The 17,409-nt window shown below is 40.5% G+C and overlaps 1 protein-coding gene across 28 annotated transcripts in view; it reads right to left on the bottom strand.

Moving 5' to 3' along the window:
* Nucleotides 1-17,409, bottom strand: part of rims2a (regulating synaptic membrane exocytosis 2a) — a 141,961-nt gene that overhangs the window by 34,695 nt on the left and 89,857 nt on the right. For 8 of the 28 annotated variants that reach the window (XM_051406256.1, XM_051406252.1, XM_051406274.1 and 5 more), the window contains 6 exons: nt 16,587-16,655; nt 14,023-14,161; nt 13,490-13,591; nt 11,798-11,863; nt 7,511-7,696; nt 5,719-5,825 (listed from right to left, as the gene is read on the bottom strand). In XM_051406256.1, coding sequence (XP_051262216.1) covers nt 5,719-5,825; nt 7,511-7,696; nt 11,798-11,863; nt 13,490-13,591; nt 14,023-14,161; nt 16,587-16,655 — 669 coding nt within the window. Of the gene's footprint in view, nt 1-3,174; nt 3,226-3,996; nt 4,048-5,305; nt 5,339-5,718; nt 5,826-7,510; nt 7,697-10,817; nt 10,935-11,797; nt 11,864-13,489; nt 13,592-14,022; nt 14,162-16,586; nt 16,656-17,409 lie in introns of all 28 variants that reach the window. The other 20 variants (XM_051406257.1, XM_051406259.1, XM_051406262.1 and 17 more) reach the window with 9 other exon arrangements.

The following is a 17,409-nucleotide window of genomic DNA, read 5'->3' as shown; positions in this document are numbered from 1 at the left end:
GTCAATAGACAACCCAATGGAGCTCATTGTCCATATCATTGAGATGGCACATTCAACAAAATTTTTTTTATGAAACTACCGTTGTTGAATTATGTGCAGTCATTTTCAGTTCCACATAAAGAGTTTTAATAATTTTGATCCTCAGTGTTTATACAGGTAAATACAATGTAGGCAATTCATTCCCTCCTATTTTAAGTTAGGGTTCCACTTGGTTTCCTAACTGATGCACTACACTAGTACATGACACAGTCTATCTACATCTAAGTAAATATTAAAAAACTGAATAACTGCACCACCTGCAGAAGGCAAGTTGAATAACTCATATCTTTCTCCCTTCAGTTCACTCGCTTAGATTTCAGTCTATTTCAGTCAGGTATTTTTTTGTTGTTGTAGATCCAGAAACTCTGTTGGAGAATAAATGACTGGTATGGGAAAATGGTGGTAGTGAGTGGTGTGATTAAAACTCCACCCTTTATATAAAATCACTGTTGAGAAGCTCCCAGTGTGAAAGTAATATGAATGTGGTCAAGCTGGAACAGAAGATTGTGCTCAGTCAGCCTTTCCAGGATAAATAAAGGTTGAAAAAAATATGCAGACAAAGACGAAGAGGGGAATAGAGAAGCGGGGAGTTTAAGGAGTGACAGAGGCTGAAAAACAAATAGGACATGGGAGGGAGAAGAAACTGACTGATGACCACGCTTGCTGTAGGTTCATTACTGCTTGAATTGCAGGCCATGGAAGGCAGAGGCTTTACGGCCATGTCTGATCCACTGAGCCTTGTTAGCCTACTACACCAGACTGCACATTACATGCAGCTCCCCAGCAACGCATTTTTCAGTGAAAAACTGCTTTTAATGCCACTGTGTCACACTGTAACAAAATTAATCTAAAATAACACATATAATCTTAAAATGCTCATAATATCAGTAGTTGTGCTGTTTTTCTTCTGGAATGTTTAAAATCTAACAATGTTACTGTTAAAAATGATTTGCATAGCAGATCAGATCCTGTGGGCAGAATGAGCAAGTGACATAATGGGTAAACATAAATGAGGATTAATTCAAAGGGAGGCGAAGATGTGTTTCCATGGAAGCACATAAAGCCTGTACAGCAAACACAGCACCTTAAGACACTGGTGGTGTCATTACCTTAGCAACACATTTCCACTTTTCCCGCAATACATCTATGGATGATAGCATCTCATCAGAATTAACTTCATTACATTTATTAAAAGTATGACACTCTGCCAAGACACTTTTATATAATTAAAAATATGCATGTTTTGTTAAGGGTAATGAAATGTGCCTTAATCAATTTTCAGAGATCAGAGTGTCTACAAAAACATCAGCTTCATGCTGCACTGCAAAACCACACTGAGGAGGGAGAGAAAGAAAAACAAAAGGCTGCCATCCAGAGGCCGACCTGGGCAACCGCATCTTAATCATAATTTTAAATAACTCTGCTGGATTATACAAAATATACAAAGTGAGTTCTCCTTGTTATTATATCTCCCTTCTCTTTTCTTTTTCTTCTTTTTTCTAACACACAGCTACTACTGTACATTGTCCAGGTCTGGCTTTAGAGAGGCTGTTATCCAGCTGGTGAGTCCACACAAACTGTGAAGGACAGTGTGGAAAAAGGAAAGATCACTTTGGTAGAATATTGTTTATTAATATATTAATATTGTTGACTATGAAGGTGCATGCCTTTACATGAGTCCATGAATAAGAAACAACAATATTTTATTGCTCTACAGGAAATGCGGTAGATATGAAAAATTTCATTCTTACATTTCATAAAGCTGTTTGCCAATATCTTTTTAAAATTTGTCTCAATTCTTATGACCGTTAGCTCTAAGAACCTTTTTGCTATTGGTTAAGCTATGACGAGGCTGTGTAGTCAGGTCATAGCATACCCCACCCTGTTTCTTGTGACTGTACTGCCAGGACTCTTAAATGATTTGGACTCATATGATTGATTAAGAAAAGAGCATAATACTCTATCAAAGTGAAATATGGCTTTTAAAGTGTCAGAAATCCACACCCAGACCAACCAACCTGTGTCAGGGAGGGAGGGGTGTGGCTGTGTCCCTCCATCAGACAAAGAGCCATTCAGCCCTCGCTGCTGGTCCTCCCATGTCACTTCTACAGCAAGACACACACACACTGGTTTGCATGCTAAAGGGATCTTAGGGACCATGGATTATCAGGGTCATGTTTTATGTGATCCTGCACAAATGTGCTAAAAATAATCTTTTTTTAATCTTAGTACCTTTTAATACGCAGTGTACACATTGAAAGCAGAATGTATATATTTTGCAGTGATAACACAGAGTAGTGGTAAGGACTAGGAAGGAAGGAAAAGACCACTTTGTCACTTCAGCACTGATATCACGGACAGCTCCTCATCACAGATAATGAACTTTGCTCCATCTGCTGGCCAACAGAGGTAACAGTCTCTAAGGTTCTAAAAAATAAGACATTATACTCTGCAGTACAACAAAGGGAAATGCACAGAATTCAGAAAATACTACACCTAATTATTATCTGTTAAGATGAAATAATAATTATAATAAAAAAATTATAATAATCTTGATGTTTTATGACATAAAATGGCAAAGGACTGCCCTGAACATGGGTTATGTATGGCTGAAACTGCCAGTCTTGAGGGAGTACTGTACAGTGTGTGTGTGTGTGTGTGTGTGTGTGTGTGTGTGTGTGTGTGTATAATATATAATCCATGTCTAATTAAAATGATTGGCGATTTCACAATGGAAATGAAGAGCTTTGTCTTTGTGGGGTTGAGCTGAGCAGCATGAACTTCTATCAAAGTAGAGGGCAAATTAGGGCCGCAGTGGAGCCAGGGAAGGACAGACCAGCAGAGATCACAACGACAGCACTCTGTACATATTAACATCAGCTTCGGCTACATACAACTCTCTAATTTAAGCACTCCAAAATAACTCAATAGGAATAAACCACATTCAGTCTATATAATAGAACGTGGATAGAGGTGGGCATGAATAAAACTACAGCAAATAAGAAGGAACGGTCACTAAGAATAGCAAAGTACTGAGAATCACAGATGCTAGTGAATGTCACACATGAAGAACTTGTGTTGACCGAGAAAGCCCACACAGCAAAGTCACACCACCACACTATACAGAGGACTTGCCTTTCCTCCCATTTACCGGTGGGCCTTGGGGTTTTTCCTCACAGTCTGCTGCTAGTAGAGAGACAGATGGAAGCCCATGAATTGATGGAGCTCTGAAACCATATATTGGTACTGTACGTCGTGTTAATATGGCAACTCATACTTACTGTATGAGCTCAAACACAGACTCGCATACACCCACAGATCCACACACAAACACGCTGCTATCCCAAGATACTACTATTTTGCATATAAAAGCCACTATACAAAAATGCTATGAACGTTTGGTTAATAACACAGAACAGTGTGTGGTTAATTGCACCATGCATTTGTTACTATACTCATAATACAACATACAAGTTTCTTACTGCAGAATATAGCCTGCAGAATATGACTCAATGATTATAGATGATTTAAAAACAGAATGTAGCCTTTTAGAAACCTTAAACTGAGTATTCACTGAGTCAGTCAGCACTACAGCTATGGAAGTGTTGAGTAATAGCGCCACACAGTCAAAAGACAGGAGCCACATAAACAGATGGGAAAGTAGGAAGTGGAAACTGTGGGGAACTCCAGTTTCTGCCAACAGTCTGGCCATTCATTCAAGCCTGGATGAATGTACTGTACACAAACCCGTACTGTACATTACTCTCATCCAAAAAACAAACTCCAAACTCCTAACAGAGCTTATAATATTTAATTAGCTTTCTTTGTGAAGAAATGTGTAATTCATTCTTCACCCATTCATGAAATGTTTTTCTGAAGAAAGGAGCATCACATATTTTAAGGAAACACAGAAAAACATATTGCTTTAGGAGAGGCATTATGTAGTGATAAACACACCTGGGCGACCATTTTGGGGTTCAGGTGCCCCAAGCTCCTCCCCTGTTCCCTCTTAGGAGTTGCCACACATGAACAGATAACATACAATACAATTAGATATGTGCAAGTATGAGGTATGACTAAAGTTTTAAGCACATCAGCGAGACAAAATAATAGCAGGTTTATCAACAGTCCAGCTCTTGTTTGTAAAGCTCTTCCCTCGGCAATAATATGGATCCAGTCCATAAAAAAGCCACATACACACATTTGCATTACATAAGCTGAGTGCCATACGGCTCAGTGGGAGCTACAGCACAAGGTCAGATCAATACCTCCACACACTGCTCACACACTGCCACTGGCCTGAAAGGTACGGCAGGAAGAGAGAAAGAGACTAAAGAAGAAGAATAAAGAGGAAAAGGCAACACAAAGAAGTGACGGAGAGGTCCAGACAGAGAGAGCTTCAGAGTGATAAAAAAGATGGCACACATACAGAAGAAGGGCAGGACTGAGAGAGAGCAAAGGAGAAAGTGACGAAGATGGAGAGAGAGAGAGACAGAGAGAGAGAGCGAGCGAGAGAGAGAGGCTGGTTGGCAGCTGTACAGAAGACAGGGAAAGCCCTCATGGACTCTGACAATGATGAAAGAGTTCTGTGAGTGCTTTGACAAGTTCTCCAGAACTGCTTGAGCTTTTTGCCCTCTCTCTATCTTTCTCCCAGTCATTCCCTCCAAGCTACAACAGTCTTTGTTTTTCACTGAGACACAAGTGAATTTATAATTTCTTTCATTACGGTTCTTCTTATAGTGCACGTCACAAGTCGCTAGAACACATTTGTTAAAGGATTGCTGAGGAACAAATGAGTTCAAATGTCACTTTGTAGTTGTGAAGATGTGAGAAGTTCAAACTATTGTGCTTTAATGCTGTTCAAAGGCTCAAGTTCACCCTGTTTAGTATATACAGACAATAAAGCATTATATAAGCTTTGGTGAAGTATCTCAGCAGTCCAAATAGCTCAAATAAATCAGTAACTCCCAGACATATAACTCTAAACACAGAAACGGGGAGGCTACATTTGAACACCACACTGGGATAATCAATAGTAGGATCCAGACAGGCCTACAGGTAAGTACAACACAACGGCACAGGACATCTGAACTGTACGTTAAACACAGCTGCAACAGAGGGAGGGTTCAAGGAGCACACAGTAAGCTTAGCCTCCAGTGAACCCAGCCACCCGCCGTTGCAGACAGGGTTTCGGCCTTCAGAGTAAGGTGCTGCTTAACCAGCTTTCCCAGTCTGAAAGACTAAACCCTTACATTCAGGTACAGACCTTCACAAGGCTCTGTTCCTTCGTCTCCATCTTCTGAGAGAGAAATGGAAAAGGAACCGAGTAGATTTGTTATGGATAGAAGGCAAAAGTAAACACCACTAAAACATAAATCAACAAAGAAAAATCCTTCTGCATATATAATATGATCTATAGCTTATAGTGGGAGATTCCAACAGCAAATAATAATCCTTCCTGTCTCGGTCAAAAGAGAAGTGTGAGAGTCAGCAACTGCTGTAAAACCAAAGCTCTTCCTCAGTCCCAATCAGCTGGGCCACCAAATAAAAACAATATCTTTGGAAGATGCTGAACAGAAACACACTATCCAACTAATATAAAGATGTCCTCACTCAATAGACATGTCTTTACAGACAGTAACCCAGTGATGCAAAAAACAAAACAACCCAGTGACTTACTTCTGTCTTTCCCCGTAGGTGGAAGCTTCGGTAGTTGCCGTCCTCGTCTACTGGACATGGGGGTACTGGTGGGACTGGTCTGGACTGATCCACTACGAGGATGTGCCCTACATGACAAAAAGTAGTGGACAATGGGGTAAAACACAAATTAGGACAAGATCTGATGGTGGATGCAGGGCCAACCCATGTCGCACCTACATCACAGTGTGAGACAAATTCAGTTATCTATACTATATACTATACTATAATGGGAGACTGACACTTGATTGAATCTACTTATGTAGCATTAGTTTAATGATTAAGAATATATGTTAGATCACATATTTACTTGTTTTGATGCTAGTCACTGTTAAGCTCAATTGGAGATGATCAGAGACAGCAATTGTACCAACTAAGAGATCATCATATTTGTTTAATAATTCAAAGCTGAATCTTCTATGTGACATAACTAATAGTGGTTATATAGCTCCATGTAAACAGTTTACAGCTTGACATTGTTTTACGTAATGCAAATATTTACATATTTAGTAACTTTGCAAAGATTTCCTGATTATCTGAAATCTACAAAGTGTCTTATATCTCAAAATATAAAACCAATGCACACAGCAATGATGTTTGGCACATGGCATGGGAGTGGAGGGACACATCAACTGTAGGGAACTGAGCTGCAATAAAAGATGCCAGGTGTGAATCGCATGTACAGTCGACTCATCAAGCTGCAAGGAGAGAAGAGTTCAATGCAGAAACAGCAGACCAGTGCGACCATGCGTTCAGACTGTCCCCAAAAGGCTGCAACTCAAAACAAAAAAAGGTAAAAAAAAAACAAAACAGAATGCCATCACAAGATAAACGGCATCGGTTGATGTTAGTAAATTAAATCAAAGTAAAATGTTGGCCCATCACTGCTATACTCACTAACGCGTATGAGCAGTGTGTTCCAAATTAAAACGAGGCAGCACGCTATCTATGGTGTCAGGAGTTGGTCGTGCCTGGAACATGTGTAAAGAAAATACAGCTCCGGTGCTTTTGGGGACAAAACAGAAAGTGGCTAGGTGGGTGGTGGGGTAGTCGTGAAGGGGAAGTGGGTGAGGTGAGGTGAGGTGAGGTGAGGTGAAGTGAGGTGAGGCAGGGAAGCAGGGTATTGGCAGTGTGGGAGGTAGGTGGTAGTGATGTGGTTTTTCTGGTTCATTCTGTGAGTTAGTCAGGCTCGGGGTGGGTGGGAGCTCATGGGACGGGGTCTGAACTGGTTGTTCTACAAAGGTTCTAGTTATGCAAACATTTAGCAGAGGTGGAGCTGCTCTGGGGGCAGAAATAATCGTATTGGTTGATTTAAACCTCAGTGTTGAGTATGAGAACCAGAGATTTCCACAAATCTGCTAGTTCTAGCTAGTAGTTAGATTAGCATAGCATGAAAAAAATTTAAAAAATGTACTATGAGAGTCAGCAGGCTACATAGCTTGTCTAAATAAACATAAAGCCATATGGGTAAGCTAGGTAGCTAGCCTACTAACTAAACTAACTAACTTAGATCATGTAAGTTACCTGTGTGACCTTTGTCTATATTGCATATTCCAGGTATATACTATTAGCTTTAATGCATTCACTGGGCTTTAATCTAATAATGTTTCTTAGCCAATAAAAGTGTTTTTTTGGTATACCTATTGATATTTTAAGATAATGTTTAAATTATGTCTCCCTCCAGAGTAGCTGTGCCTCAGGGAAATGATTATACAACTAAAACCCCAGTCTGCTGCTGTGCTAAGCTGGTTAGCGTCTCCGATCTGGGTCACACCTCGTCAAGGCAGGTGAGGGGGGGGCGGACCTCCCAGATGGCAGAGACGGCATGGACCTCATGAGCGAAGAGTCGTGGGGGCGTTCAGTGGAGCGCGAGCGGGATGTGGGGCGCTCTATAGTGGGCCGCTGGTCTGCAGAGCGGGACCTGCTGTGATACTCGTGTCTATCCATGGCTCCGTGGTTCCTACAGAGGTTATTGAGAGATAGGCAGGCACTCAGTGGGGCCCCAGCAGGGCAGGGACAGTATGCGGGCAGGGTGGACAGTATAGAGGGCAGAGAAATGCCCTCAAAACTCCTCCAAGGTGCATGTGTGTAAGTAACATACCTGGGATTTTTTTTTTATGTTTTAACCCATTTACTACAAATCAAATACTACACTTTACAGTATTTCTGAACTTGCCATCCAATTCTGTTTGTTGTTTTATGAGAATTACAGGAAATCAGAATAAACACCATTATGGTTCAAGTATGATCAAATTGCATTACATTTGCACTGTAATGTGGGTGCAGATTTCTAAACCTATCTGTGGTTGACATATTCACTGTCATGGACTACCAAATGTCTCCATGAGCTGATTTTCATCCTGCTTTGAAATGAATGTGAATTAATGCTACATGTTAAGTAGGAAAAACACATTCAAAAATATAAAACACTACAGCCTGCCTTGAAGTAAATTGATTAAAACAAGTAAAGAATACAGGTATGGCCCTTTAAAGTGACAAAATGAAATCATTCAGCAACTCTTAGAGAGCAGTAGACAACACTTTAATGTTCAAACACCACCTGTTTCCACTGTAACAACCTTAATCAAGGTTGCAGAATTACATGTACAATTGTTAATCAATTTCATTCCATCCATACATGATCACTGAAGTGGTCATTTTGGAATTAGTAAAAATTGTTCAACTTAAACTGTTTTACATTACAGCATTGTCTATTATTCTCCATTAATAGCTGAATTACTTAATTTTAGGGGTTGAGAGTATGGACAGACGGATAGGTGGATCCTGTCTGATTTATGGTTCCTGAAGTGAATTAATTGTGAAGTCTTCAGATTGTGTAGAACTGGCAGGGGCCTTGTGGTGCCTCTCTGTAAATGGTGGGTGAGTGTTCATTTGCATTCTTTGAGTGAAATGTGAAGAAAAAGTGAAGTGTATCTTTACATTTTGGCTTGCTATATCTGTTTATATCTATATTTCCTGAAAAATGCCCAGCAAACATAAGTATTTTTGGCACACTGAGGATGAAGACAAATCCTGTTGATCTGAAGCTGGAGAAAAAAAAGCAGGTGAGGTTTTTCAATTAGGAAAATCATTGATTGAGTGTAGAAGGATATTGTTTACCTTTTGTAAGCATATCCAGATCAGACGAGTGAAATAAAATGAAATAAATTACCACAAGTACAGAGGTTTAGAGCATGCACAAACTGTAAAAGTTCAAAAAGTTAAAAGTTTAAATTCATAAATCTCACAGAGTTTATATGATTAATATAACAAACAGTATTTAACTAAACCATTATACCATTCTTATTCTGAAGTGCAGAAGACATGTTGGTGTCAGTACAATACAAATAAGTGGGAGCTGCTTCTAATAAGGTTAATAGACACCAAAAGACTTCATCATGACTTGTTGAAAGTTTTTGAGAATGTGGAAGCACATTTTTTACTTCAGTGTCAATCTATTTAATTGTAATCATTAACACAATCTTGTCATAGCCTTGTAGTATCTGTAGCCTTTTGCAATATGAAAAATTGTCCAGTAGAGGAGATGTCCTTTCTGTCTCCAATAGCAAAACAAAGGCTCATCAGTCAGTGACCTGAAGTAGTCTTTATCTAGTCATTTATACTGATGGTCAAAATAATCATTGGTGGATTTCCATTGTGAGGTTGTTATGGCCAAGGATGTATGGGTAATGTGAAGGTTATGTCTGTTACAAACCTCTATATATATAGATATAGCCATGACATACACATACTGCACTTTGGAACAGCTCTGCTCAATATTCTCACTGGATTCAAACTCAGTCCAAAATATTAGTTTTGTGTTCTTGTAGAAGCTGCTGTTTTGATGCGTATACGCTGCAGGCTCAAGGTGCACTCTGGGGCGATGCACTTAAACAACAGAACCATGAAAAACATTTTCTCATGTTCTGAGGGGAAATCACCTAAACTAAGACACTTGCCAAAAGGCTCAAACTCCACTAATGCCCATCTCCTTCTCTTCCACGTGCCTTTTGTTTCGTTATTCTGCCCTCATTTCTTTTTAGCTCTCACTGTTGTTTTAACTCTGCCTGGGTGGTGACAGAAACAAGCTATCTGTTTGAAGAGAGGAGGGAAATCTATATTATTCCTCTGTGGATAACACTGAAATGCTAGCTACGTTCCTCTTTGCTGGTTTAGACAAAAAGAAAGGGGGAGAACAGAAGACGGAGAGCTCTCGTTAATGGCTATCTAGGCTATAGGCTGAGGCTGAAGTCGAGCCAAGCTGGGCCTCAGGGAAACTTTGTGACACTTTAATAAAGTCAGTCAGGCTCTCAGGCTGGGTTCTGAGGACTCATCACTTTTTTCCTCCTGGTGAGGAGAGAAATGGCACAAACATCACGTTATTCCTGACTGAAAGCCAGATGGCAAAAGGCGAAAGATTGAAGACAGAGAAAAGTGGAGCGTTTACGGCGTTTCTCTGGAAGGAGGGAGGGTGATGTGAGTTCTTTCTTTTTATTGGTGCACCAGGACGCTGGCGTGGCTCCTGGGGATGGATGGGTGTCAGCAGGCCTTTCTATGCATGCTTGGAACGGCCCAGCAGCCCATTCTGGCCAGACACAAGAAGCCAAAGGGCAAACACAGACTTTACAAAGCCAGAGCAATGCATCAGAGATGCCATTGTATAGGTGTGCAATAAGCTGCTGCTAATAGCATGTAAAAAAAAAAGGACAACACTAAAAATCACACACACCACTGATCATATCATAACATACTGCTGTTAATGTACATGGGAACATAAACAAGGACATCAACGAAGAAACAGTCAGGTGCTGGCCAGCACTTTACTCAACAACCAGTGTACATACAGCTGACATCAGCGACACACATAGCTCTGAGCCTCAACATACAGAGGCAGTTGTGTATTATTTTACATCAACAACTTCAGAGCTGTGATGACTCTTTAACAAAAACCGATATCAGGCAGGATATCATTTTCTGTCATCACCTGTACGATCACGGATAAATTAAAGACGGACGAGAGACAACTTGAGGAGACCACAAGATGCTGGATGCACAAATGCAGCAGCAGTGCATGTCAATACCTCTCGTAGTCATAGTCGGAGGAGTAGGCGCCCTCAGAATAGGCACGGGACATCCTAGTGGAACGCAGTAACCTGACTGCTTCCTCTCGGCAGATTGGGTACACGCGATGGTTGCGGCTGGCGAAAAAATATCACAACTGGTCAGAATTAAACTGTTTACCAGCAGAAGGGGAAGTAACAAAAAAAAGAACCTGCAAAGGAAGAAAAGTTGGAGTACACCTTTTGGAGTCCCATTACAGACTTTCTCTGTCTGCTCTCTGTCTAAATTCCCAGTGATTATATATAAACTGAATATACACTACTATATGTATCAACATGTTTGCAGGAGAATCGACCTCTGCTGGACAAAACTTCACAACCATAGACCACTTATCCATTTTCAGTATTGCTACAGTCACTCTTTTGGTGGATATAGTGAAAAGACAAATGAGGAAATTGCTCATCTATAAATCCTATAGTACATTTCTGGAGAGGAATGTTTATATGAGAATGACTGCAATGATGAAAAGAGAGAATAAGCAATGCTGATACTGGATGGATTAAGTGTATGGCCACAGAGTCACTAATTTTCTAAATATAGTGTACTACTGAAAAGTACCACACACTATGTATATATTTGATCTTTTGCAGAAGAAATATATACTTTAACACAACACAATACTGATGGCACTGACAATGGCTAGGCAATATGAAGGAGCCTCTTTAGTGCATCCAAAAACCATGTTGTGTGATGTTGACTTCCTCAGTGCAGTGTAGTTAGGCTTGGAGGACTCAATGACGAGTAACTACTATGAGGTTCTTACAGTGCATAGACTATTGTGATAGAAAACATGCCATAGTATCAGTGCCATGTATTCAACAACCAAATGAAAGATTTCAACAAGAAAAGAAATGGGTTGTGGGTTGGAGTTGAGGGGGTGTTGGGTTGGAAAGTGGAGGTGCAGAGATGGGGCTTCATGCATGCTCAGGTAAAAGTCTACCTGGGGTCCTTTTGAGGATCATCAATAGGCTGAGTATGTCTGGTTCGAGGTAGGGTGAGAAAATGGCTGCAACCACATGGAGGGAGGAGAGAAGACAGAGATGGATCTGAGATGGCGCCGAGGAAGAAGCGGAGGAGGAGGAGGAAAGGAGAGAGAGAGAAAGGATTGGAGATAGACAGAGTCATAGGGAGACAGACAGAGTCATAGGCAGACAGATGGAGGGGTGAGGAAACCAAGGGAGCGAGAACGAGAGGTTTCTCAAAGAAAAAGGATGTAAAGAGACTGAGAAAGCTCATAGGAAAGGTTGATGTAACAGTTTCAAAGAGGAAAAACAGGCGAAGAAGATAAGAGAGGCTGAGAGATCGGATGGTGAGGAGATGTCTTTCTCAGCTTTACCACACTGACAGATGAAAGTGGTACACCGAACACACCAGCAGCATTAACGGAGGAAGGAATGGAACAGTCCAAACACCTAAATCTGCTTGCTGTCACTGTTACTGGATGATTAAACAACTTAAGACTATGCACACTGCATAAGGTTTCTTTTTTTGACAGACACAATTTCAAAAGATATTTTCAAAAAGTAGGATAATACAGTGAAAATGACACAAGTTTAAAACAATATATCAACCGTACAAAAAGCTATACAAATTCCAGTGGAGATTTTTAATATTGCTGGCGTTCTGGGGCAATTCCAAATTCTCCATGACTCATTTCCTGTGTCATTTTCATCTGTTTTCAATAAATAACGGGACACTGTTAATTAAAGCAGCGGAAATACACTCAAGTGAGCACTGTCCCAGACAATTTAGATAAGTGCATTTTCTGCGTCTGACACTGATTTAGTCCAAGCCTCAGAAATATCAAATAAAGTTAATTGGACGGGGGAAAGTAGCTGCGGCCTGGCAGTGCCAAGGCTATGATTGGACTCTTGGAGCAACATTTTCCAAGCCTCACAGAAAATAAGTGCTGATGGAGGATAACTGACCACTTCCCCTTGACCATCTCTTCCATAAAGATAGTGAGATAGATGCAAACACTGTATACTGTGTGCTGCATTTGCAGCACTGGCTCCAAATGTTTCCTTCATAATTTCAGCCTTTTGAATCTAAGATGGAAAACCTAATTTTTAATTACTCCTCTTACACAGTGTAGTCTTACCCAAGTCTGGTGTTCATATAGGACAATAACTGGGATACATATGTGAAGTGACATATTTTTATCCTTTAGGATTATACTTTTTAGTGGCTATTTGCTGTGTTTATTTGTTTTTATTCCTCTTATGGAGGTTTGGAGTAACTATTTTTATACATGATAAAGGAACATGTATAGGAAACAAGTATCAAGGTATAGGGAATCCACACATCTCTATCAGTTTCTGTCTCTACAAGATATTTTGGTCAAATATTTCCAAGGAATGGAGAAAGTTGCCCTTAAAAAGCAAAAACGTATAAAAAAGATTAAAAGCACGCACGCGCGTGCGCACACACACACACACACACACACACACAAGATCAGTTTCCATAGAGTTTAAGGCCCACGGTACCGTGCATAAGGATATGCGTGCCTAAACACCTCCCTGCATGTCTGCTCATCAGCCACTTCTTGTGCTTGCCAGCATCTGTTCATGCATGCCTGCTTATGTACATGCATCTACTGCACACAAGTGTAAGCTGGAGTGTGTGTGTGTACCTGTCAGGTGAGTAGTTATCTTCTGACACACTGTGGTGGTCCACTCTAGTGGAGGAGCTGTACTGAGAAGGCCTAAGGTCAAAGGCCGGGTCAAGACTTCTGCTGTGTGACAGAAGTGGACTGGATCACCCCTCATGTAGTTTAGACACTACACACTGCCCCCTACTGGCCAGGGGGCACATCGCCTCATGTTTATGTGAGGCATTTAAAGTAATCCCACAAAGGGGTGATGTGACATTTGGGTGGCAGTGCAAGGACAGCAGCACTTAGTACTCCACCCAAATGGGTGACTAATTTCAAATTCCCAATTTCCAGAGCAACCTGAAGTAGCATTTTGTTCACCTAAGTTACTAAAGCATATATAACCTTTCATATATCAGAATTGTGTGGATCCCGGAGCAGGGTGATTAAGGCATCCTTCTACAACATGCATTTGGTCATAAAGGGTGTTAAATACATTCATATCAAAAACAAAACACATTGTGTACCCAGAAATAAAGGGTCAGCCCAGTGGTGGACTGAGCATTTGATACCTGGAGGGTGGGGGAACGCTGGGAGAGCGTGACCGCGCCCGGTTAATATCAGCCGACCGAGAGCAGTGGTTGGACGACATCACCTGCTCAGGGACAGACAGTGTGGAGCTCTGGAAGTCTCTGCCATTTGGTCGGTAGTCTGTGGAGACAAGAATGGATAAAGGACAGGAGGGTTGGAGGGACAAAGTTAAGAGGGTGAGACTTTTAGTTTTACCAGCTTGTGAATTCATTGTATTTTATAGTGAAAGAGTTAAATCTGCAGCATCTGATAATAAAAAATGATGACTGCTAATGATGCAGATCGAGTTTAACTGCACACTGTGTTAACTTAGAAGAAACAGAGCAAACTTTATAAAATATATGCTAAATGCCAATCTGCACAGGCACAGATTTTCTATTCTCATTATGCTGAGTCTCTATATTCCAAAAATGAGGACTGGATTTCAATAAAGGTGCAGTTCATCTGCTGTGTTAACATTGTGCATTAAACATGAAAATAGCCTTTAAAAAATCAAAAATATTATAATGAATTTTCTCTGCAAGACTGATTAGTCCATTGAACTTGAAAGAGTTCATTAACCGATAATCAGACATGGCTAGCAGCCATGGTTAAGGTCAATGCTTAGCACTATTAAAGTTGATTGATATTCATTAGAGTGTATAGCACATTAAAATGAGTTAAAGAAAACCCAAATCAAAAGTTGGAAAAGAAGGAAAGGTAGGAAAAATTGGAGGTAATGATAAAGAAATGTTCCTTCACTTGAGGAAATTTGACTTATTAATATCATAAGATTTTTCTTTTTGATGGGAGGTAATTGTGCATAATAGTTGGAATAAATCTATTAAAATATGTCAAACTAAATGATCCATCCTGATTTAAAGTGGATGCAAGTAAAATTATGAAATTCTGAATAGTACATTGCTACATATTGTACTTCTACCAATTTTATACAGATTTTAATTGCTTTTATATCTAAAAACAAGAACAAAATTAGCAATGTATTTCCTTCAGTATTACGCATATTATATTTAACAAGAAAAATATCTGCCATTTCTAAACAGTAGTTCCAACACTGAACCTCCTTCAGCTCAGCATGGAATCAACTTGCAGAGCCAAATCATAACTATTCTTTGTCTTGAAATGCTGCTTCTTGCATTAACACAGTCGGCCTGTTAAGCACATATAAAAGAACCTTCATTGACATTTAATAGGATTCAAAAAGAGGAGTGGGCTGCACCTGTGCAGAAGTAGTGAACAGGACACAGAAATGTGCAAATGACTTGTCACTTCTTAAGTTTCATTGCATCAAAATTTTTGAAAGACAGGATTACATAAGCATAACCTGTGCAGTAATTACTAGTGTTCACTGAAAATGCCTGTTGTACTTTATGTACCAAACAATTATATAAATAATATAATAAGTGTACAGTAAAATGAAATGCACTGAAATGTTTTTCTTCTCCACTTGAAAGAGATAGTGTCAGCAGTTTAATGTAAAGACGGCAGGATAATCTGAGTAAAGGGAAAGGTGCGACCAGAGCTGAGCGAAGGGGTATTCCCTTCACTGTGAATGAAGTGAGGGGGACTGGCATGGTGAGGCAGTAAGGGGCTGATGAGAATGTTAAAGAGGTTGGAGGAGGATTTCCCTCAGCTACGGTATCATGGGCAAGCCCAGGCTGATGCTCTTCACCTCTCTGTCTGTCTCCCTCCAATGCATTTCCTCTCTAATGTCTCTCATTTGTCTCCTCTCTTCTTCTCTTTGGCCTGTATCTGCTAATAGGGAGGTGAAGCATTGCAACATGCTAAACCGACAGTGCAGGCAGCTGCCTCCATCCTGCAATTTACCAGCAGCTTTACTGCAAACAAGGTCGGCACAATTTCTTTGGTCTTCAAGTGAGAGAAAAAAAGAGGGATGACATTTATAAAAGAGGTTAGCAAAGAACATACAGCTTGCCAAAATTATCTTTTGCATGAGAAAACTAAAGCAAACCTTTTTATATATGGCGTTGCTACCTATCTTAGTACCACTTTCTTCAAGGATGATCTTATATGTGGCCAAATTTCGAAGTACTTTTCTGTCTTTCTTTCTGCCTTTTTCTCTGTCTGGCAACAGCTCTGCTTCTCCTTTTCTAAAAATGCAGCGTGGGCGTGCTGCTGGAGCCTCGGTGAGTACAGCAGAACAGCAACTAGCAGTGCAGAGGCAGACAAAATCTCAGTGCTCCCTCACTGTGCTGCTGTTGCTGCTGGTGGGCTGCAGCATTTTACCCTGCTAATATGATATATAACAGTATTTGTAAGCTGTTCCAGGCCTAGGGAGCATTTGACGGATGGTGAAATGCAGGAGGTTAGATAAGTTCAGGGCCAAAGCAAATAAACATAAAATTCCAAAAATGATAATATGGCCTGGTGAAACATCCAGCAAACACTAAACTATTTGTAAGTGTGTACCTACAGACTGACTCTTTGCCATTTTGTTTTTAAGATTTAATTCACTTCTATTGCCAATTAATTCACTCACATGCACTAATAAGTCTTGCATGTTAATATGACCTTAATATATTACCTGTTATTACCCCGACACCATCTTCGCAATCGTAGTCTGAGATCTCACTGTCACTTATTCTCTGGGATCCTTTGAGAGGAAGAGACAGAGAGAAACACGGGAAAACAGGGGAGAGAGAAGAGGGCACAGGATTGAATGAGAAGAGAAAGAGAGAGATGGAGAAATAGGGAGAAGAGGGGGAAGTCATTTTCATTCGCTTGTTCATTTATCCGTCCATTTTTTAGCATTATGACTCCCAGGTCTGAATGTAATTGGTTAAACTGAAGGTTCTAACTGAATCCATCAAGATGTACACACAATGACTGCACTGTCAGTAACTCATGCCACACAGCACCCCACAAATACAACAAACAGTTTTGGATAATATATACAAGCTGCATTTCACTCAACTTCAACAAAATCAGCAGATCTTTTGTCATCTGAACTGTGGCACTTTTAAATGACACATTCAATCATTCAATTTACATGTGAATGAGGGGTTAGTAGAAGTGATATGGCTTTACAGCTATTTCTTCATCTTCCCAGTAGCCTTATCACCCCTCCCTGTCCCCTCTCTTTAAAGTATGACCCCCTCCTTGCAGCCCCCCCACCGCCTTCACCATTCAGTCAACTTAAATCAACTGGACACGTGTGCTTTATCAGAAATGACAAGTGCTGCACTCTGGCAGTGCCGCTCCCAACCTTTCATCTCAGTTGGCTGGAGACTTTTTACAGCTGTCAGCTCTTTCACCTCACACTAACACAACGCCCAGAAAATCATCCTGGTGGGGGAAGCGAGCAAGCCTTAAGTGTCTAGTAACCCAAACTACAGTAAGCGTGTAAG

This window comes from Dicentrarchus labrax, unplaced genomic scaffold (assembly GCF_905237075.1).
Source record: "Dicentrarchus labrax unplaced genomic scaffold, dlabrax2021, whole genome shotgun sequence".
Taxonomy (NCBI): Eukaryota; Metazoa; Chordata; class Actinopteri; family Moronidae; genus Dicentrarchus; species Dicentrarchus labrax.
Note: the sequence above shows the minus strand (reverse complement) of the source record. Positions and strands in the feature narration are given on the sequence as shown.